The sequence below is a fragment of the Pseudonaja textilis genome, chromosome 3 (assembly GCF_049901715.1).
Source record: "Pseudonaja textilis isolate UNSWEBS1 chromosome 3, rPseTex1.2, whole genome shotgun sequence".
NCBI lineage: Eukaryota > Metazoa > Chordata > Lepidosauria > Squamata > Elapidae > Pseudonaja > Pseudonaja textilis.
The window spans coordinates 138,745,358-138,768,812 of record NC_141992.1 but is presented as its reverse complement, the minus strand read 5'-3'; the positions used below and the strand labels follow the sequence as shown (position 1 = coordinate 138,768,812).

Sequence of the window (23,455 nt, the reverse complement as noted above, 5' to 3'; positions counted from 1 at the left end):
ATAAGCAAGCTGTCAGAAATTGCATCCTTAATTGTTTGATGAACGGAGTCATATTTATGGAAGGATTGAAAGAAAGAAAGAAAGAAAGAAAGAAAGAAAGAAAGAAAGAAAGAAAGAAAGAAAGAAAGAAAGAAAGAAAGAAAGAAGTGTGGTAGCTAATGACTCACCAGGATTCAGGAGTTCCAATTCTTAGTCAAACCTCAACCATGGAAACTATCTGAATGACTTTGGTGCACCCCATATAACTAACTCCTGGAGGAAAAGATATAATTGTCAAACAAACAACAATTCCTTAACCAATTAAATGATTTTGTTAGTTATAGTTATAAAGCTGCATAGACCCTTTCCACATAAATAGTTATCAATTTTATTTTCCCCTTGAGAGCAGAGGTATCAATATTTATCTTAGAATGAACATTTGTAGGTTTAACATTCTCTTAACAGTGTTTTGAAACATTGTGTTCTGCCTTACCTATATTACAAGGAAGGAGCCTGGAATAAATGAGAGCATTTAGATCCTGGAATTCTTGTGGGGGGTTGGGGAAGGATTTAAATGATTACCTCTCTTCAGTGTCAGGTCAGTGATATACAACGTGAATTTTTGGCCCATCCTAAATTACTTAAACAAGATTGAGTCTAACTATTTTTTAAAATTTCCCTCAGACCGAGACTGGCTCCTGGGAGACAACATTACCACATTCATAGAGTTTTCTTAGTAATTGTATGAAAGGGTCCTGGAATTCTCTACTTCTATTGTTTTTTTCAACTTACTAGTCTACTCTGTAGCCTTGGATTTCCTGATAGACTTTTTGGAAAAAGGCCAATTCTAACTTCTGAATGCCTGAGGACATTGATGGACCAGACAGTGTAGGTCCAAATAAGAATCAAACATTCTGTTTACATCGCACATTTGTTCCATGCTCCTATTTTTGCTTAGAAGTCCATTAAATGAGACTTTCTTTTAATATGTTCATATCAAACTGTAGAGTTAATATCACCTCATTTTATAGGAACAGTAAAATTGCTTTTTATTATTTTATTACACTAATTAATTTATAATACGGTCTACCCTTACTGTTGGTAAGTTTCTAGCTATTGTTCACCTGTTTATTCTTTTAAACAAAGGTCCCTGGCAGTGCTTAGCACCTTTGGCAGAAAAACACACATGCTACTAAGAGCTCTATTTCTTCGCCTATTCTGAAATTAGAGTCTGATAAGATTGTTGGGATAACTGGAGTCCCTTGCTGACTACGATTCCTAATCTGAAGAACTATGAAAGTTCATTTAATATAAGTTTATAATCAATGTATATATCAAGTATTTCTTTATCCAAAAGCCACCATAATTTCTAGGAATCGTCTAAAGTAGTTTCGACAGTCCAGATCCCCTTTCTGAAGCCCTCAGAAAATAAATGTTAAATGCAGCATCTATTGATGCATGAATTTTGATTAGAATTGAATTTTATTGTCTATAGTTGCCTCTTTTTTGCAAAGTTTAATTGTTATGTCTTTTTGATAGGAATAGGTAGAAAAGCTGAAGATCTAACTTCTGAACAGAAGCAGCTTGCTATAAAGTAAGAAAATACAGCAGTGCTTAATAATTTTTAAAAATCTAATATCTGGGTTTTCTTAGATGCTTACTTCTATTATGCAGTTTCTATTTAGTGTTAATGTAATGTAAATAATTATCCATGCACTTTTAAATTCTGGAATTATTTTATGTTCTTGAGATCTATACTCTGAAAATTGCTCCTTATTAAGACTCTTTTCAATGATCTAAATATATAAAGAATAAGATAGATTTTTACTTGATTTTCTCCCATTACAACTATGATCCACATTCAAATATCTAAACTGTGTCATGTATTATAAGATTCTCAAAAGAATATTTTCAATTCTAGATTTATTTTTCTATATATGTATCTTATTTAAACAAATTGTAGGAGATCACCAGGCTGAGCCCAAAGGAGGGGTCAAGTATGTCATCAGTTTGGAATTCCTTCGTGTCCACAAGAGATCTAAGTCCAGCCCACTTTGAATTCCATTGATTCTTAGCTACCACCAATTTGCCTTGGCTATTAATAGTTCAGATTCTTGTAGAAAGCTAAGTGTGGATTAAACTTATACTCATTTGAATCACCTTGGTTCCTGATTTTCTGTAATACTCCAGATGCAAAAAAGGCAGTTATAGATAAGGATTTCATGTCTACTCTAGCAAGAAGTGAAATGATAGACAGAAATATTAGAAATTGCATATGTAATTGAAAATATTTGAATATACATACATCCTTATACAAATATCTATAACCTCATGGATGAATTCTTTATGTGGTTTCTCTTGACTGCACAAATTGTTTTATTCATGAAATAATCAATCTCCAAATGTCATTGTAGGAGAATTTTCATTCTTGACAATACCTCTCAAACAGTTGTATCTTGTAAATTTATTATATGTTTCGCTAGTTTTTCTTTCTCAGACTTTTGAACTAGGTTTACAATAAAACTGCCATTTATTTAAACAATTAATATTTGCTTTTTTTTGAAAAAAAATGTTTGAAGTATACATATATTCATGATTGTTTTGACAGGACGAGACCTTCCTTATTAGAGTATCTGAGCTATAATCTCAACTTCATGAGTATTATTGCTGGCCCATGTAGTAATTTTAAGGATTATATAGAGTTCATTGAAGGGAGACACATGCAGATGAAGTTATTAAAGGTCAGCTGGAAACAGAGGAATTGCAATAGATTTCCTGATCCTTCTCCAATGGTAAGCCACAAAATGCTAAGCTTTTATTCTGAAATGCTGAAATTGTTTTGAGACAATAAACAGTATCAGTTATGATAAAAATATAAAAAGAGCTTTCCTGGTTTAGAAGAAAAACCTTCACGTCCTGCACTCTGTTCCTCTAGTAGAGGGACCAGGAACCTATGAGAAGCTCAAAAGGAGGACTTGTTTATGTGTATATGTATGCTGTTAAGAAGGGCCACAGTGACTCAGGGGCTAAGACACTGAGCTTGTCGATCAGAAAGGTCGGCAGTTCGGTGGTTCGAATCCCTAGCACTGCATAACGGAGTGAGCTCCCGTTACTTGTCCCAGCTTCTGCCAACCTAGTGTTCGAAAGCATGTAAAAATGCAAGTAGAAAAATAGGACCACTTTGGTGGGAAGGTAACAGCGTTGCATGTGCCTTCAGCATTTAGTCATGCCGGCCACATGACCATGGGGACATCTTCGGACAGCTCTGGCTCTTCGGTTTTGTAACGGAGATGAGCACTGCCCCTAGAGCCAGAAACAACTAGCACATATGTGCGAGGGGTATGCTGTTAAGAGGCAGTGCTACTGTCTCCACAGTTAGAGATCATATCATTTTTAATAGTAATAATCCAAAAGAAAATACCTTTTTTTCAATATTAGCAAGTGTAGACAATGTCATACTTTTAATAGTTCATTTCTTAAAACACTTCATTTTTTAAAAAGGTTTTATTCTCTCAGATGTAATCATACTGATATTTTATTCTGTTTCCTTTGTAGGGAGCCATCCTGCAGAAACTTGGTATCACACTTCTATCTCTGGTGGTGTTCTTGACTCTTACCAAGACCTTCCCAGCAACTTACATTGTTGACGATCAATTTATAAATCGGTCTTCCTTCTTGACGAGACTTGGTTTTCTATATGTTGTCATGCAAGCCTCAAAACCAAAATACTATTTTGCTTGGACACTTGGTAAGTTTCGTTTAAGATTGTTTTGCAGGACATGCTTCTACAGGTAGTCCTCAACTTACGACCACCCAAATTTTGTGTTGCTAAGTAAGACAGTTGTTAAGTGAATTTTGTCCCAAATTTTGCCCTCGCTTGCCACCATTGTTAAGTGAATCACTGCAGTTGTTAAATTAGTAACATGGCTGTTAAATGAATCTGGTCTTCCCCATTGACTTTGCTTGTCACAAAATGGGATCACATGACCCTGCGACACTGCAACCGTCATTATTTTGAGTCAGTTGCCAAGCATCTGAATTTTGATTTTGTGATCATGGGGTTGTTGGAACAGTCATAAAATGGTAATCAGTCACTTTTTCAATGCCGTTGTAGCTTTGAACAATCACTAAATGAAGTGTAACTTGAGGACTACCTGCACTTAATGTGGATGTATCCATTTTATCCATTAAGGCATAAATGTGATATAAAAAATGGAATATTACTGTATTATATAGTTGACATTAAGCACATTATTTCTTATTCAGAATAATGGCTTTTCTAATGAGTAATGCACATCTATTTAGCAGTCCAAATACATGTCAGAGGATATCAGACAAACTAAAATTCATATATGCATTAAATATCTGATAATATTTTTATGTAGAATTACTTATTTTGTGTAGAACATGCCCTTGCAGTTCTATAACAGTTTTTAATGTGGTGTTAAACACACAGTCCAGGACATCAACAGTGTTTTAGTCCATTGTACGTACTAACATAGCAACACCCATATATATAGCATCACTAAGATTAAGTCTTAGTATCTGCCTGATACATTGGATTATATTCCACAGTCTTATAGTGGTTGTACTTGTTATAGGAATCAAAATCTAAATGCCCAAGTTAGCAAAGGCTGGTCTAAATTTTCCAGGACCAAGACAGTTTAGGCAAAGTAGACCCCAGATCCTGCCACAAACTATGCAATATGCAGAGGATCATAATTTTAATGCTAATCAATTCTTGCTCAGGACAGAAGCCATCCAGAAAGCCTACTTTTAGGAATGAAAATATCTTATTTCAGGGCATCCATACCTGCATGTTAGAAAGTGAATTGCTTTGCATTGTTTATCTAATATGAGATGGGCTGAGAAAAGGCTGCTTCTACACACAACTGCTGGAAAGTGAAGCCTCTTTTGGAGAATGCTTGCACCCCTAAGTATTTTGATGATATGGTTAACTTTCCTTTCCTGATAACCTTTTGAAAGAGGATGATTTCTGCCTGCTTCTCGCCTGCTGCGCTTTCCCAAAATAGTGTTTCTGAGAAGATCAGATAGAGATTTTTGGGGGTTGGGGAAGATTCCTGTCCTATTACCATATCACAAATTACTGCTGCTTAAAATACGGCTGTTTGCATTTTTGCAAGTGCCAAAGTTAAGCAGCCATTGTACTTTGGTGCTGCCTTCAAGCTCAGCTGGCTTAAAGTTCAGTGAATATTTTAAGGCTTAAAAACAATTCAGACAGAAACAGGATGGAACAGGCATACTGGATCAAGTCATGCTCTGTGAAGGGTACGAACAATCTTCTAAATCATATTATGGTTTGTTTAGTTTTGGCGTAGTGCGTTGAGCAAAGCCAATAAATTGTGACTGACGCAATTATCCAGTATGTGGACAGGCCATGATGAGAACTTGAGGCAAAGATGAGTCATATACTGACTCAGGTTCTAAAATGTCGAGAGTATAATGTTCCCAAAGAAGAGCTAGAACTGACTGCTTTTCTTACTTTGGAGGACAAACAAAGCTCAAAGAATTAAGTTTGTGTTTTCACTTCGTAATATTCCTTGAAGGCGGTAGCAATCATGTTGTGAATGTCCTGCACACAGCAACCTCTCTAGCAAAAGATTTTCCCTTAAGCATCAACATGGTAATGCATATAACCATTAAAATGCATCAATAGAAGAATGAAAAAGAATACATTAGATCATTTGAATGTTGTTCCTCTGTTGTTAGAAACAAAATATAGAATTGAGTTTGTGGAGCAACTGGGATAATAAATACCTTTCTGTATTGAGAAAAGAGAACAGCAAAATGCTTTTCTATAGCAGTAAATCCTAGAGTTTATCATTTTTCTTAACACCGAGTAGCATTAATGCCCCCTTTTTTTCTCTATACAATTTATCTACAGAATGTAATATTTTGTCGATCATATCAAACTTTCTATTCTTGCTTTTAAATGGGACAGCCCCCTTTTTATATGAGAAACAGTATGGATTTGCTATTGGAGAAAGTTGCAAAACAATGAAAGATCATTCTGTTGTAATGTTAACTAAAAAAAAAAATTGGAAGTCAAATAAAAAAAATCAAAGTGTTTAAAATTCCAAAGCTGTTTTTTAAAGTTAAAATATTGTTTCAGGACTGTTAGTTTTGGTCCACAATTATATAGTCCAAAATGTTACTTTAAAAATTGGTTGATTTTATTTTATTTTATAATTCTGAATATAAACTTAACTGAATTGGAATTCTAAATAAAATGCTTTTACCTTCATTTAGAAGCAGTTGTTTTGTTAATTGAATACTAACATTTATACAGTATATTTACATACATTTGGCTACTGCTTCGTTGAATTTGCTTTCTAAATCAGGCCTACTTCCAAAAATCAACGATGCTTTTCATATATACAAAGGGAATTTAGCTCATGGTTTCTAAAACAACTATTTTATAATTTCCCTACTAATAAATTCCCTTATAAAGTGGGAATTGAAAAATAGTTCTATTAGGACATAACATTGGATGGATCATTCTAAGAATTGTTAAACATATGTCAGTTTAATATTTCATCCTAAGCTTTTTTTTTCTTTTTTTGCAGCTGATGCAATTAATAATGCAGCCGGTTTTGGATTCAGTGGTGTGGATGAGAAAGGCAATTATCGCTGGGATCTACTGTCTAATTTGAATATCAGGAATATTGAGGTAAGTTGAAGTATGGGCAGTCTTCTTTAGAGATAACACTGAAACTGGAAATTGTTCTAGATCCCATAGGGAGAAGAACTTGTCTAAAGAAAGTGGAGAAAGTCCAAACTTCATAAAATAGCTTATTGCAGGAAGATAATGCATTTGCTGCACTGGTACAATATTCAGGCAAGGACAAAAGCCATTATTCTGGCTTTTAAATCTTCTTTTTCCTCCTCCTCCTCCTCCTCCTCTTCCTCTCCTTTCCTCTCCGCCAAAGGAGAAAGCTCCTTATTCATATCCAAATATAGTAACCTGATATTTTTTCCAGAAAAGTTTTTTTTAACTGCGAAACCCCCAATATTGAACCTGTGAAATGATACACTGCTCGAAAAAATAAAGGGAACACTTAAACAACACAATGTAACTCCAAGTCAATCACACCTCTGTGAAATCAAACTGTCCACTTAGGTAGCAACACTGATTGACAATCAATTTCACATGCTGTTGTGCAAATGGAATAGACAACAGGTGGAAAGCAGAGGCAGTTAGCAAGACATCCCCAATAAAGGAGTGGTTCTGCAGGTGGTGACCACAGACCACTTCTCAGTTCCTATGCTTTCTGGCTGATGGTTTAGTCACTTTTGAATGCTGGCGGTGTTTTCACTCTAGTGGTAGCATGAGACAGAGTCTACAACCCACACAAGTGGTTCAGGTAGTGCAGCTCATCCAGGATGGCACATCAATGTGAGCTGTGGCAAGAAGGTTTGCTGTGTCTGTCAGCGTAGTGTCCAGAGCATGGAGGCGCTACCAGGAGACAGGCCAGCACATCAGGAGACGTGGAGGAGGCTGTAGGAGGGCAACAACCCAGCATCAGGACCGCTACCTCCGCCTTTGTGCAAGGAGGGACAGGAGGAGCACTGCCAGAGCCCTGCAAAATGACCTCCAGGGAGCCACAAATGTGCATGTGACTGCTTAAACAGTCAGAAACAGACTCCATGAGGGTGGTATGAGGGCCCGATGTCCACAGGTGGGGGTTGTGCTTACAGCCCAACACCATGCAGGATGTTTGGCATTTGCCAAAGAACACTAAGATTGGCAAATTCGCCACTGGTGCCCTGTGCTCTTCACAGATGAAAGCAGGTTCACACTGAGCACATGTGACAGACGTGACAGGGTCTGGAGACACCGTGGAGAACGTTCTTGTTGTAGTTCGAAGGAAAGGAGAGGCTAGACCAGGGCATACGGTTCACAATGTTTATTTGATGAACGGTGGTTGTCGCGTCTGCCGGTGAACGGGCAGACTCGCGTGCGAACAACGGCTGGCTTGGCTTGACAGCCGGCTTTTTATATGCCGGCTGTCAAACGGCGCGCCAGCCAATAGGAACGTTGTTGAATCTGCTTAAAGAGCGGACCCGGTTGGAGCCCCAACCGGTTCCCAAGACATAACACCCCTTCCCCCTAGATGGGAACACATATAGTCTTTGAGATACACCGGTGGTCTGTGTTGGCGACCCGGCGGCGTAACTCAGGAGAGTCATTGGGCGAAGACAAGTTCGCGGACCCCTGGTCAGGAGTACGCAGGGGGCGAACAGGGCTCGGCGCAGGAACTGGAGCCAGGGAAAGTCTCTGCCTTCGCTGGGGATAAACGGTGGTGCTCCCGGCTGGCAGTCCCGGTCTACTGCCTGCTCCCTCTGCTCCGTTGGTGAAGGGTGATCACTCTGGGGATCACTAGCTGGACCTTGAGTGGCGCCCGCGACTCATCTGGTGGAGACGGGTCTGGGCCGGTCAGGCTGCTCCGTCGTCTCCGCAGCTGGTCCAGGTGTCTTCGCCACACACGACCGTCTTCAAGTTGGACCCGATAAGATCTCGGACCTGTGACAGCCACGACTTTCCCGGCCACCCACAGTGGGTCCCCCGCGTAGTTCCTAGCAAACACTAGGTCCTGAACTGCGAAATTCCTGGCCAGACTGTCAGACCCCAAAGGGGAGTCTGGACAGTAGTGAAGTGCAGCCTGTCTAAGGTAGTCCTCAGGCGTCTCCCCATCAGCAGCTCAGCCGGGATTTGTTCGTAACTGTGCACGGTGTGGTATGCTGGCTTAGGAGGAATTGAGACAGTTTAGAATGCCAATCCACTTGGCCGAACCTGGCTAACGCCTCCTTGGCTGATCTGACTGCCCGTTCAGCCAACCCGTTGCTGGCGGGGTGGAAGGGTGCCGTGAAGACGTGTCTGATGCCTAGATTGGTGACATACCTACTAAATTCGTTCGAGGTGAACTGGGGGCCATTATCGGAGACCAGTGTGTCAGGGAGTCCGTGAGTTACGAAAAGGTGAGTCAGGGCTTTAACAACTGCCTGTGTGGTGGTCGTGGGAAGTAAGGCCACATCTATCCATTTTGAATAGGCGTCCACGACCACCAAGAAGGTCTTGCCGTGCATTGGCCCGGCCAGGTCGATGTGAAGCCGTGACCACGGGGCATTGGCACTTTCCCACTTTGTGGGTGTGGCGGTTGGCGGGGCTGCCCTAGATTCCTGACAGGGTCGACACGAGCTTACCCACTTGGCGATCTGATCGTCCATCCCGGGCCACCAGACGTAACCCGAGCTAACGCCTTCATCCGCACAATTCCTGGATGGCCCTCGTGCAGCATCTTCAAGACGGGTATGCGAAGGGTGGTTGGTATGACCACTCTGGTACCCCACAATAGGCATCCCTGCAACTTAGAGAGCTCTAGCTGGCGAGTTTTAAATGGGGCAAAATCAACTGAATAGTTAGTTTCCGGCCACCCCCTCCCTACCCAGTCCAGAACCTGGGCGATTGTTCTGTCCTTCTTGGAATGTGATGCTATGTCGTCTGCAGTCACCGGCAGCTTGAGTTCGTTTACATCAAAAATGGCATGCACAGGAGCTGGGTCCTCGACTGGGGCTGGCAAGGGCAGCGGCTGAGGGCATCAGCGTGGTTTAGATTTTTACCGGGACGATAGACCAGTTTGTACGAGTAAGCCGCCAGGAATAAGGTCCATCTGGTCATTCTAGGCGACAATATCTGCGGGGTTTGCTTTTCCCCTGATAATAATCCTAAAAGCGGCTTGTGATCAGTAATAAGTTCGAATTGGTGTCGAATAGAAATTCGTGGAATTTTTGACTGCTGCTACTGCAGCCAAGGCCTCCTTATCAACCTGGCTGTAATTACGCTCAGTCGCTGAAAGGGTTCTTGAAAAGAAGGCAATTGGTGCCTCGGAGCCATTGGGGAGCCTGTGACTTAAGACAGCTCCTATCCCAAAAGGGGATGCGTCTGCGGCTAGGACCAAAGGAAGGCGTTGGTCAAATTGTATTAAGACAGCCTCAGAGGTGAGTAGAGATTTGACTGCCACAAATGCTTGGTTTTCTTTGGGTCCCCAGTGCCATGGTGTGTTTCTGTCTAAGAGTCTGTGCAGTGGCTCCGCAACTGACGCCTTGTGTGGGAGAAACGAAGCGTAGAAATTCAATAACCCCAGAAAGGCTTGTAACTCGGTTTTGTTGGTAGGCGTGGGCGCCTCGTGGATGGCCTTGACTTTCGATTCCACCGGGTGGATGCCTGAGGCGTCTAGCCTGTAGCCTAGAAAGTCCACCTGTCTAGTGGCGATGGTACACTTCTCCCGTTTTAGTTTGAGGCCATGCTGCCTGAACTTCTCTAATACTGCCCTGACTCTCTGGATGAGTTGGGGTCTGTCCCTGGCTGTGACTAAGATGTCATCGAAATATGGCACTACGCCGGGGAGACCTTGGAGGATTTGCTCCATCAGTGATTGGAAAATACCTGGGGCTACACTTACGCCAAACTGGAGACGCTTACATCTGAATGCCCCTCTGTGTGTAACTATGGTCTGTAAGTCAGCTGTTTGGTTATCCACGGGGAACTGTTGGTATGCCTGTGACATGTCCAGTTTGGCGAAAATGGTGCCAGGTTCAAATGTGTGTAACAGGTGCTGAATGACCGGGACTGGATATGCGCTAACCTGTAGGTAACGGTTGATTGACGTCTTGTAGTCAGCACAAATTCTTAGATTACCGTCTTTTTTTAGCGGGGTGACTATTGGGGTCTCCCATTTAGCGAAATCTGTGGGTTCTATCACCCCTTGTTTTAGTAGTTTGTCTAGTTCCGCGTCCAATTTGGGGCGGATGGCGAAAGGTACTCTACGTGGTTTTAAGCGAACGGGGACTGCCTGTGGGTCTACTGAGAAGGAGATGGGAGTGCCCTTATAGCAGCCTAACTCACTACTAAAAATGTCAGAGAAGTCTGTAAATAAGGAGTCAACATCAGAAGTCGAGACAGCATGGACTCCTTTTATACTAAGGCCGAGAGAGGGGAACCAATCCAACCCCAAAAGACTAGGGAGGGTACCATTAACAACCACTAAAGGCAAATGGCCTTTAAAGGTTTGGAATTTCACGAGAAACTTGCCTTTCCGAGGACGGGGATGTTCTTTCCTTGGTAGTCTCTCAAGGTGAGATGGCACTTTTGCAGCTGGTTCTTTGTCAGTCTGGGCTGGATCTTCTTAAGTGTGTCCCAAGATATGATTGAGAGCGCTGACCCGTGTCTACCTCCATGCGGCAGGGATTACCTTCTAGTAAGACAGAAAGTGTAATTTTATTGGGGTGTAAAGTGTGTGGTTGGCTTGGTAGCAAGTATGGCATTTTCTACCTTCCTTCGGGGAACAGGAGAGGAAGGGGATCTTTGTGGAGAGGTGCGCTGCCTGGCAGACTCTTGCGAGGTGACCTTTCTTGTGGCAGTTGTGGCAGGTGGCGTTTCTGAATCTGCAAGATGCCGGGAATGGGAACCTCCACAGGTCAGGCATAAAAGAGTTTGTTTTGGGCCACTGTTGTTTCTTGGCCTCGCTCCTACCTGCGGCTGTCTCGTTGGCTTGAGGCGATGCACATCGGAGTATTCTGCAGGGTCATCCTCACTTACCGCTACTTCAGAGTGTACGGAGGAAGTGCTGGGTCTGGAAGCGGTGCCCTGGATCTCAGCTGCGGACTGTGCTGCAAGTTCTGCAGCTAAGGCTTCTTCAACTGCCTGGGGAGGTTTAGGTCTCTTCTAGCCAGCAAACGCCTCTGGAGTTTTAGATCCCTCACCCCACAAACGAGTTGGTCGAGCAGCATGTCGTCCAAATAGTTCTTGAACTCACATTGTAGAGCTGCTGTCCTCAGGGCTGCCATATATTGATTTATGGATTCCCCCTCGGCTTGCTTCCTCATCCTAAAGGCGAAGCGCCTAGCAATCTGAGACGGTTTTGGTGAGTAGTGGTTGGATAGCGTTTCCACCAACTCTGCCCATGGGACATTCCCGATTTCTCGTGGGGCCAGGAGTGCTGTGGCGGTGTCGTATACTACAGCCCCACAGTAGCTGAGGAAGTAGGATTTCTTCCTCTGCTCCGAAACTTCAGCCAGTCCAATGGCATCGATAAAGTGGTTGAAGCGATTCTTATACGAATCCCACTTTTCCTCATCAGGTTTGAAAGGGGGGAATACTGAATGGACATTCATTTTGGACCCCTCAGTCTCTTGGTAGACTGGTCTGCCTCACTGGGTGCTCGTGGTCTTGGATTGATGCTGCTTGAGAGCGTTGGCGGCTGTGGCTACAGTGCCCTAGTCTCACTCAATGACTTCGGCTTTCCTGAGGCGCTTGAATTTTCGCGCTCTTTTGCGAGCGTTAGGCAGCTGTGGCTGCGGTGCTGTACTGACAGCGCTTTAAAATTCGAGCCTTTTTTATTTATTTATTTTTTGGGGGGGAAGCGGCTGAGGCGCTCGCAATTTCACTTGGTGGCTTCTGTAGTGACCTCTATTGTAATTTGCGTCCTTTTTGTAATTGAGGCGGCTGAGGCTCTCAGCGCCGTAGCTTGCTCTAGTGGCTGCAGCTCAATGACAGCCGTTAGAATTTTCGCGCCCTTTTTCTGCGCGCGCGGGCGGCTGCGGCTTCAGCGCCCGACTCTCACTATCTGTGGTGCTCTAACCTTTGCAACTTTTACTGACAGCACCCAGCCTTCGCTAACCGCGGCAGATCTAACCTGAGCGGCTCTAGCACTTTCACTTCTGAGCCCAATGCTCGGTAATCCAAGCGGCTGCGGCTTGCTCGGTAAACCAAACGGCTGCGGCTTCCGTTCCTTGAGGAAATGCTCCTGACTAGCCTTCCGATCCCATCCTCGTCGCCAGTGTTGTAGTTCGAAGGAAAGGAGAGGCTAGACCAGGGCATACGGTTCACAATGTTTATTTGATGAACGGTGGTTGTCGCGTCTGCCGGTGAACGGGCAGACTCGCGTGCGAACAACGGCTGGCTTGGCTTGACAGCCGGCTTTTTATATGCCGGCTGTCAAACGGCGCCAGCCAATAGGAACGGTTGTTGAATCTGCTTAAAGAGCGGACCCGGTTGGAGCCCCAACCGGTTCCCAAGACATAACAGTTCTGCTGCCTGCAACATCCTCCAGCATGACCGGTTTGGCAGTGGGTCAGTAATGGTGTGGGGTGACATTTCTTTAGGGGGCCACACAGACCTCCATGTGCTCGCCAGAGGTAGCCTGACTGCCATTAGGTACCGAGATGAGATCCTCAGACCCCTTGTGAGACCTTATGTTGGTGCGGTTGGCCCTGGGTTCCTCCTAATGCACGACAATTCTAGACCTCATGTGGCTGGAGTGTGTCAGCAGTTCCTGCAAGATGAAAGCATTGATGCTATGGACTGGCCCGCCCATTCCCCAGACCTGAATCCAATTGAGCACATCTGGGACATCATGTCTCGCTCCATCCACCAATGCCACGTTGCACCACAGACTGTCCAGGAGTTGGGGGATGCTTTAGTCCAGGTGTGGGAGGAGATCCCTCAGGAGACCATCCGCCACCTCATCAGGAGCATGCCCAGGTGTTGTAGGGAGGTCATACAGGCATGTGGAGGCCACACACATTACTGAGCCTCATTTTGACTTGTTTTAAGGATATTACATCAAATTAAAGATAATTGTGTGATTTTGTTGTCAGCACATTCAACCATGTAATGAACAAAGTATTTAATAAGAATATTTCATTCATTCAGATCTAGGATGTCTTATGTTTGTGTTCCCTTTATTTTTTTGAGCAGTGTATATTTTTAGTTGACTTTTGCCAATTAAAAAGTGTATTATAGGGTGTAAAATAGCTGTAACGAAACATACAAAACGAATGTAACTTAAAATATGGGCGGAAACTGACATTTTTAGTATTAGGAAACCTAATAATGCATGCTTGTTTCACTCTTAGATGGCAACCAGTTTTAAAATGTATGTTGAAAACTGGAATATTCAAACAACGGCCTGGCTTAAACGGTAAAAAAAAATTAAGTGTTTTGTGGATTTCTTCAACAGTGGTTCAATCTTTATTTAAAATACAATGTTAGAGATACGGTGTTGCATTCAGTCAAAATGAAAAATATTTTTTTCCCCTGGAATTCTCATCATTTTATAATGATAAAAGAAAAAATATATATTTTCACAATACACTCCTGGCCCTAAGAGAAAATTTCAAATGATACTGCCTACTAATAATGGCACTCTGTGTATCCATTTCTAGAAGTTGGCCCACAACCTTAGACTAAAATGCTTCTGTTTTAATTTTTGTATTATTCCGCTATAACCTCAGTTTGTGTGTGTGTGTGTGCGCGCGCGCGCTCACGGAGCTTTTGATACAAAAATGTTCCTGAAGAACAGTCTTTTTCCTCATTTGCTGCATAAGAACAGTGACACTTTCTTAATTTACACCATTCACCCATTTTAATTCCATGTGTTACTGGAGCGGGGATGAGAATCCCTTTCCATAAATAAATAAACTATTAGATCATTGCCAGATGTATTTAGGAATTATAACAGTGATCTTTCTAAATATCAGCAAATGCAATAAAAGAATTGCTTCAAATATAAGATGCTTTCAACTTCTTACCTTAGGAACACTTCTACACATAACCATAACCATAAATGTTAAACTGAAATATAAATAGAAATTATGTAAGTTTCTGATCAAAAGTAAAGTTATATACCATTTGTGGACTTTCTATGTGCTAAATATAATAACAGATGGTTAACAGAGGGATTTGGAAATTAGTGTAGCATATTTACAGACATACATATATATATACATACATACATATAATATGTAAAAAGGGAGGAGAATTTATTGCTTTTTCATTTCTTTCAGCACACAGTCAGGGTGGATCCTACATATTAAATGTTAAATTTAATGGACTATTCTTCCCTCCTTTTTGTACACTATTTTTTTCCTTGTTAGGGTTGAATGCATGTTTTGCTTTGTTTCATTTTGTTTGTTTGTTTTACTGTTTTGTATTTTATTTTCTATGATAAAACAATAAATTTATATATATATAAAGTAAAGTTGTTTCTATAAGAGCTGCACAAATGCTGTGAGCTTTAGATACTTATTCTTTTAAGATTACCTAGGTATGAAAGATCCAAGTTCAATTAATGATGGTATTTAAAATCAGAATTTTTTTGTCATTTCTTTTATGTGTAGTGAAATAGGGGAATAGTCAGTAAATGGTAACTAGTCCTTAGAAACTCTTCTAAGAACAGTTTTGATTGAAACAGATAAAGAATCAGAATCGTTTCAAATATAATTACATCTAACCTGCATATTTATATATTTTCTTTTTCTAATTTTCTTTTTAGTGTATGTTATGATCGGACTTCTTGGTATCCTACAGCCTCAACATTTCTTCTCTCAGCTCTGTGGCATGGTGTTTATCCCGGATATTATTTTACATTTACCACTGGCATCTTTGTGACACTGGCAGCCAGAAGAGTATGTATCCCCGTTAATCTTCTTTTTGTCCTGTGGGTACAAGGCCAGACAAAATCAATCATAGATTTCACAAGAGCTACTGATTTCCAAAGCAAAACATATTTTCTCTTCACTGTATTAAATTGTATCTATCTCAAATATCGTGTTTTTTGGAAGTAAGTACCGTACACCCATTTCCTAGATATTTCATTGAGTAGCATCATGTATTAGAATAATTAGTACACGGAACAGTGTCTCCTATTGAATTCTGTAAAGATATACAAAAGTCAGAATTGGTTGTTTTTCTTGTCTATTCTGTTAATGCAGGGGTGTCAAACAGACAACCTCCGGGGCTGGATGCGTCACGCAGGCCACAGCTACCCCAGCTTTGCTCATGGCAGCATCACGTGACATATTTCCCCTTTGCTAAAGCGCCAGGAGCATGGACAGTGCATGATGCATCCCGCCTGCAGGCCAGGAGTTTGACAGCCCTGGTATAGATAAATATGTGCCATTTCAGAAAAATCTTTACATGCTAATAATTATACCAGATTTGGCCCTTGGAGAAAAATTCTGATTAAATTTCTAACTTGTTTACTCAACTGAAAGGGGCTTATTCATAGGGTTAGTATTTCTACCGTTTCTATTCAGCTTCTCACCTCACTAACTTTTCCTCATAGCTTTTGAAAGTTTTTTTTAATTAGTAGTAGGAAGAAGAAAGCAAATATTTTCATACATTGTAGCAAAACTTTATCAAAACCAGGCAGCATATACATAGACTAGAAATTGGTGAGAGGTACACTATGTGAAAATTCTTTTAAAACATTTCAATATTTTTTTTTAAAAAAAATTAGGTTAGGAACAATTGTCGACACGTCTTCATCTCATCCAAGCTGCTCAAGGTGGGTTATGACCTGGTTACCTGGTTGGCAACTCAGCTGTCGGTTTGCTACACTGTGGCACCATTTGTTCTTCTTGCTGTTGAGCCGACAATTAAATTATACAAGTAAGTTATTTTTACTATTAGTTCCAAATTGTGCACTAGAATGACTGGATCAGATGAACAGGAAATGTCCTGTGTAAAGCCCCTTAAATTATCTGCTCAGAATATCACTTCAGCTGTCATGATGGGCTTTGGCTGAGATGTGGAACTTATTAAAGTGGTTTAATTAAAGCCACAGTTTTTGTATTGCAGTTGGTAACCGGTTTGTATTGTCTCTCATCACTTCCAGATCACTGTATTTCCATATGCACATTTTATGTATATTGGTATTATTGGTGCTACCAAAGAAATCTCAAAAACTCAGTGGAGGGAACCAGGCCATTGAAATGGAGGCACACAACTGTAATAAAAGCAAGAAACAAAAGTGAGACTCGACAAAAAAAATTTTCCTCTTCAAAATCATCGAACAGAAGTTACAGAGAAGACATATTGTTGCTTCGTTTAAAACACTTTTTAAAGGACTTAACAGAACTGGACTTTTTATCCAAATACAACTCTTACTTGGTTGTGTTTACATACTTCAAGGATAAGATTTATAAATTTTTACAAATGAAAGAAACTGTTTTAAAGAAGGGTTCTACTGCATTTAAATATTTATTCTTGTGTTTCATTTGTTGAAAATATATATTAACTATTGTTCAGACATGTTGGTTCACCTAACTTCTAAGGTTTTCCTTTTCCGGCTAACATTTCAAATTGGTTAAGATAATAAATGCTGGCAGTGTTGTTCCCAAGGAATAGACTGTAAAATTTCATAAACAGTTTCTCATAACATATCAAAAGGTCTTGGGGTTTAAGATTTTTCCCTCATCTTCGGCAAAAAGGAATATTCGCATCTTAAATAAAATATTTGGGATTTATTCACCTAGAACAATTGAAAAGCATGTGCTGTTTGGTTGGAAAATAATGATAAAGAACTGAAATATTGTGATTCTAGTTATCCTTATAGATATAAAACTATATATCTCTGTTCTGTGTGATCTGAACTATATATGGATTCGTCTTCATTCTAGGCTGAACAATGAAGGATACCAATCATAGAATCATCATTCCATTACAGCATTTGTTATGTGGAAGCAAAATTTTCTTGGAAATATCTCAGGGACAATTTATATTAATGATTTAACTTGAACTGTACAGTTTATGCATTTTTAAAATTGTCTGATTTTAAAAATGTTTTTTAAACCATAGAATTTAGGAAGCTATTTTTGCATTTTTCTAAAAGAAATAAATGCTATGAGGAAGCACAATAAATTAATAAGAATTAAGCAACTTGGTTTCTGAATAACTTTCAGCTTGTCTCGGTGTTTGTTGTTTGTTTGTTGAAGAGTTGCATTGTTGGAAAAAAACTTTCAGATTAAATGGAAACCAACAAAGCCATGTATTCATATCAAAGAGTAAAAACAAGTAAGTTCAAATATCTTTTTATAAAATCAGCAGCTTTTTTTTTAAAGAAAAACATTAATGACTGGCATGTTCAAAATCAGCATTAGCAAGTAATGTAAACTTGGTTTATATGACTTCTATGTAATGCATTTCTCAAAACATACTGCTTGGGGAATTAATGTTATCGGTGTACGTTACTATGTCTTTATGAACTGTACCATTATGTCTGTATGCATTCTGGATAATTTCTCTGAGCCATATTTCAAATTCTTAATTAGATTTAAAAATTCAAGAAATATCAATAAAATATTGAAATGCAGTATTGAAATCATTGGTAAATGTATAATTGATTGGGCAATTTTAAAAAGATTACCAGTCCTACCAATTTTAACATTTCAACAAGCTCATATTAGAAACAAGAACACAGAAACCCTTGTTATTAAGTATCCTAGAATCTATTTGTCGTAATTTAGACCTGCAAATCGTTATACTAATAGTATAAGTCTTGACAATTTCAGGTTTGCCAGAAGTTCCTGAGTTTTATGAAATTTGAATTAATGGTTTAAAAATCTCTATATGATTTTAATGTATGAAACAGAAAATAAACTGATTTGTTCTGGATCTCAGGACTCATTCAGCAGCACAAGGAAACAAAAATATTAACATTTGAAAGGTATAAATCTTGTTTTCCCCTTTTTTCAGGTGCTCTGTCCCTAAATAAAAATAAATGTTCTTCCATGCTTATACAGTCCATCTTGATCTTCTCCAAGGCATAATAATTACTTTAAAACGATGTAAATTTCAAAATTTTCAGTCTTTTCATAGCAATGCAAGTTACAATGAATCAGAAGGAAGGAATCTTCAGTCAGTTAAAGGAGTATTTCTTACTGATACTCTTTTCTTTTTCACCTGGAAAACCAGTTTATCAACCGTGTGGACAGGGAATTTTTCCTTACCTCTGTCCCAGGCAATTGCCTTGGTAGTTGTTTTTTCCCTTCACCTCTAAAAGTTGTTTTTTTCCCTCCACCTCTAAAAGTTTAGTAAATAATACATTTCCTTAACTTGGCCCTTAAATGCAAAATTGTCTTTATCTTTTGAATGTAAGCTGCCCTGAGTGACAAATTTGAATCGAAAGATGAAATGGCCCAGCCAGTGATTATTCATAGGGTTTCTGGGAGTTGCAACTTTATGGAATAGTAGTTTCTCCACTCCTTACTGGAACTGTTTTGACAATATTTTTAAAGGTAACTGCTTTCAAATGAGACATAGCAGTCGTGCCATCTAGTGGTCACAAACATATTAACTAAAAAAAAAAAGTTTGAAAAGCAATGGAGAACCTAAACATTTTTTGACACATCTTTGTACCTTTATTTTTTAGCGTTGTGCTGTAAATGGACATATATTGTACAAATACATATGCATAGAAGAATCTCTAAAGGGGTTCATTGATATACATCCAGATAATCTCAGACTCAAGCTGTTTAAGTGTAATGTGACTACATACGTGGTACCTTGGTCTCAGTTTTCAAACAGCAGAATAAGTATATATAGATAATCTAGGATAACTACGTGCAATAGTTTTAGGCCAAAAACTACATTTGAGTGGGAAAGTCATTATTTTCCAAAAAATAATGGGGCAAGAGTAAAAAACCTAATTTAATTTTTACAATTGAATGTAATTAAAATTAAATTCATTATATGCAGTTAACATCCATGTAAACACTTCCAGGACTGACAGCCAGGTGGGTTTCAGGCAGTGATAAATTCTTGACTGCAGGAAGGGGCCTTTTGGGGAGACCCTGTTTTGCCCCTCCTTAAAAAGAAAACACCTCTTAATCCTATCTGTCTGGACAATTTTTGTCTAGCCCTCCAGCTGAGAGAAAATGATATGGAAGATGATTGCTTGGCAGCTTTTGAAGGTCTTAAATGAAACAGATTACCTAGACCAGTGATGGCTAACCTTTTTGGCACCAAGTGCCCAAAACGCACGTGCGCATCAAAATGCAATATGCATGTTGCTTCCCACGCATGCGTCCCACCCTCCATGCATGCACGCGCATTCCCACGCATGTCCCTTGCACATGCACATCACCCCTGTGCCTGCACACTTCCCTATGCATGTGCCCCATGTCCCACACATGCATGGCAGAGACCCGAAGACCAGCTGGCCAGCGGGAGGTACATTAGCGCATGCGCAACAGAGCTGAGCTGGGATGATAGGTCATGTGCCCATAGAGAGGGCTCTGTGTGCCATAGGTTTGCCATCATGGACCTAGACTCTTTCAAGCCAGGTTTCAGGCACCATTATGGGACAGAAACAACATTGTCACACTTGTGAACGGGTAAGACCATTCACCACCATTGTGAACAATCTCTGGCAAGAGCTGGATGGTGGTTGTGCATCCATCTTTGTTTTCCTTGGCCTTTCAGTGTCTCTCAATACCATGATATTCTTTTGAGATGGCTACATGGTTTGGTTTTTAAGCACAGTCTTGCCCCTGGTTTGGCTTCTTTCTCCAAGGCCAGTCCCAATTGGTGTTGATAGGGAATGAAAGGTCCAATCTACAGCTTTGTAGGTTCAATACTCTCTCCACTTCGTTCAAATTCAAACAAGTTCAAAGTTCAAACCTTTACTGTCAGAGTATAACATGTACAATGAGATTGGCTGAGCCTCCCTTCGTGCACCCCACCCTCAACACAATACAACTCGCAGTGAAGACAGAAAATCCCTAACCCGGTGAATCCTACTAACAAACACAATCCTATTGCACCATGTGAACTTCTTGCACGTCGCCCTGGCCCCGCAAGTCTTTTTCTTTTCTTTTTATTATTATTTTTATTTTTATTTCTTTTATTTTTCTTATATGTATTCATGTATTCATAACTGTTTTTTACTTATACCTATTATCTTGTGAGCAATTGACAAACCCAATAAAATAAAAAATAAATAAAATAAAATAAATACTATGCTTTTGTAAAGTTGTTTTCCATTCAGTTAACACCTACATGAAGGTGCCGGGTGAGGATCATTCACCACCATGGTACCATTAGTACACTGATGATACTCAAGTTTGCATCGCCATCCCGGGCAGCCCAAGGGATGCTGACACTGCCTTTTCATGGTGCCTGGAGGCTGTAGGGGGGGAGGGTCTCAATGGGTCAACATACTTCAGCTGAATCCTGGTAAGATTGAGTGGCTTGGAGCTCCTGGTTCTGGGACTTTAATCTATGTAGTTCTGGAACCCAGAGTACCCCAGACATAAAAAAAAGGTTTAAATAAGGGAGGGAAGGAGGAAGGGAGGGAGGGAGAAAAGAAAGAAAAAAAAGAAAAGAAAGAGAGAGAAAAAGGAAGAAAACAGAAGACAGATTCCAATCTGGCCTCTTCCAGAATATGGGACTTCTAAACCAGCAAAGACTTTTTTTCCTAAAACTTCTAGAATGATCCTTTCAGAGACATTAAGAGACTTAAATAAAAACTCAGCCCTAGCAGCTGGGTGGAGTTCTACAATTCATTTTGTTAACTAAGATTTGCAATAGTTCGTTTAGTGACTGTTCAAAGTTACAACACCACTGAAAATAGTGACTTATGACCGTTTTTCACACTTACGGCCCTTGCAGCATCCCTATGGTCATTTGATCAAAATTCAGTTGCTTGGCAATTGGTTCACATTTACGACGGTTGCAGTGTCCAGGGGTCATGTGATCACTTCTTGTGACCTTCTGACAAGCAAAACCAATGGGGAAGCCAGATTCACTTAACAACGTGTTGTGGCTCCGGGCTTGGATTCAGCTCCTGTGATTGATATGAGTTCAAGTGAAGAGGTTACGTCAGAACAATTTGAACCAGCCTGGCTTACTGATTGGACTGATAACCAGGATGAGGAGATGGACGTGACAAAGGACGACAGACCTGATGTATTAGAATTGTCAGGACCTTTGATCTCCTCTGGTTCTTTATCTGATCAACAGCCAGGAATGGCTGACAGGGAAGTTTTGAGAGAGTCTTCTAGTGGAGATGAGAACTTGGAAAATTTGTGGTTAAATGTAAAAAATAGAAGACGGTTGAAAAGGCAAAATCAGCTGGAGCAAATGAGAAGAGCAAGTCAGTAAATTAGCACGTTGCCTTAATGAGTATAAAAGGACACAGCTGGGCTGGTGCATTTCGCCAGGAACAAAATGACTATTTGAGTGAGGACGTTACAGCAAAGAGCTCTGAGGCTAAGGATTTATTGCCAGGACTGGTTTGCCGGACAGAGTAAGATTTATGCTGTGGTTTCTGCCAGCCATTATCTAATAAGACTTCTTTCCGTTTGATTTAATTGTGAAACGGCTGCTTTCTGTTTTGTTCGTTTGAATTTCGAAGGGGAGTCATAACAACAACGTGTTGCTAACTTTACAACTGCAGCGATTCAGTTAATAACTGTGGCAAGAAAGGTCATAAAATGGGGCAAACAACCTTAACAAATGTTTCACTTAGCAACATCACCCCTAACCCTAACAGTGGTGGTATTCTATCAGTTCGGCCCGGTTCTGCCAAGCCGGTACCAGCGATAAGCAGCAGAAACCAAACCGGTTCTCTCTGCCACTCTGCTGTTGGGTCCACCCGCCTGCCTGGGCTACCCTTTATCCTCTGAATTTGCGCCGCACAGAAGAGTGCTGTGCGGCAGCTGCTGAAGCGACTGGGATCATGCAGGCTTGCAGGAGGTGAGTTAGAACTCCTCTGTGCCTGGCAAATGTCTCTGCACCTGCTCAAAGTATGCGTTTGGCGCGCGCACGCTCACAAAGTGTGTGAACATATGCAAAGTGCACCCACTAAGCCACGCACACTGAACCAGTGGTAAAAATATTTGAATCCCATCACTGACCCCTAAGGGCTCAATTGGGATCATTACTCGAGGTCTACCTGTATCTATTGAGCCATGTTCAATGAGAAGCTTCTCTAGAAGTACATTTGCATCCAATTTTAAACCAGACATGTCTTCTACAAAGCCATTATTTCAACCATTTCTTCATCCTCTGTGAAACTACATGCCAAGTGATAATAAGATTTCTGTTTCAGGCATTCTGCAGAGGACCTGGGGTTGGGAGATCATCCTATATCTAATGAATGATTAAATGTTCTACCTTTTTTTTTTACTTTTATTTCTCAATACTTTAATGTTTCAGGGCAGCATTATAGAGAAAGGGCAACACTCAATTAATTGAATATAAATATGTATAACCCTGTTCTATATGTCAGTCAGAGAATCCTTCTTAATAAACCATCCCATTAGGATAGACTACTGACTCATCTCTCTGCTTTTGTAGTCATTTGGAGTTTAAATCCAATTAATCTGCTGTCATGAATTAATTATTGGAGTAGAGGAATGTTACATTCAGAACGTAATGATTTATATGCAGAGAGCAAAAAGGACTGAAAATATGTTGGTCACAGGAATATATATTAAATATATAGGTTCACTGTGTGTGTGTGAGAGAGAGAGAGACAGAGAGAGACAAACAGCTAGATATTATAGCTTTCTGAGATAACTTACAAGTGGGTTATAAAAAATAATATACTAGTTTCTTTGATGTTTATCTGAATTTTGGGGAGAAGAATAAAACTGTAAAAATTGAAGA

At 40.4% G+C, this 23,455-nt stretch overlaps 1 protein-coding gene across 2 annotated transcripts in view; it reads left to right on the top strand.

Annotated features, from left to right (window-relative positions):
- The window catches only part of MBOAT1 (membrane bound glycerophospholipid O-acyltransferase 1), a 33,245-nt gene extending 15,094 nt beyond the window's left edge, over nucleotides 1-18,151 (top strand). For both annotated transcript variants that reach the window (XM_087930941.1, XM_026699527.2), the window contains 8 exons: nucleotides 1,519-1,573; nucleotides 2,588-2,771; nucleotides 3,535-3,727; nucleotides 6,567-6,670; nucleotides 13,918-13,982; nucleotides 15,336-15,468; nucleotides 16,302-16,453; nucleotides 16,680-18,151. In XM_087930941.1, the coding sequence (XP_087787067.1) occupies nucleotides 1,519-1,573; nucleotides 2,588-2,771; nucleotides 3,535-3,727; nucleotides 6,567-6,670; nucleotides 13,918-13,982; nucleotides 15,336-15,468; nucleotides 16,302-16,453; nucleotides 16,680-16,818 (1,025 nt within the window). In that variant the 3' untranslated portion in view covers nucleotides 16,819-18,151. The remainder of the gene's footprint in view (nucleotides 1-1,518; nucleotides 1,574-2,587; nucleotides 2,772-3,534; nucleotides 3,728-6,566; nucleotides 6,671-13,917; nucleotides 13,983-15,335; nucleotides 15,469-16,301; nucleotides 16,454-16,679) is intronic.
- The last annotated feature ends 5,304 nt before the right edge of the window (nucleotides 18,152-23,455 follow it).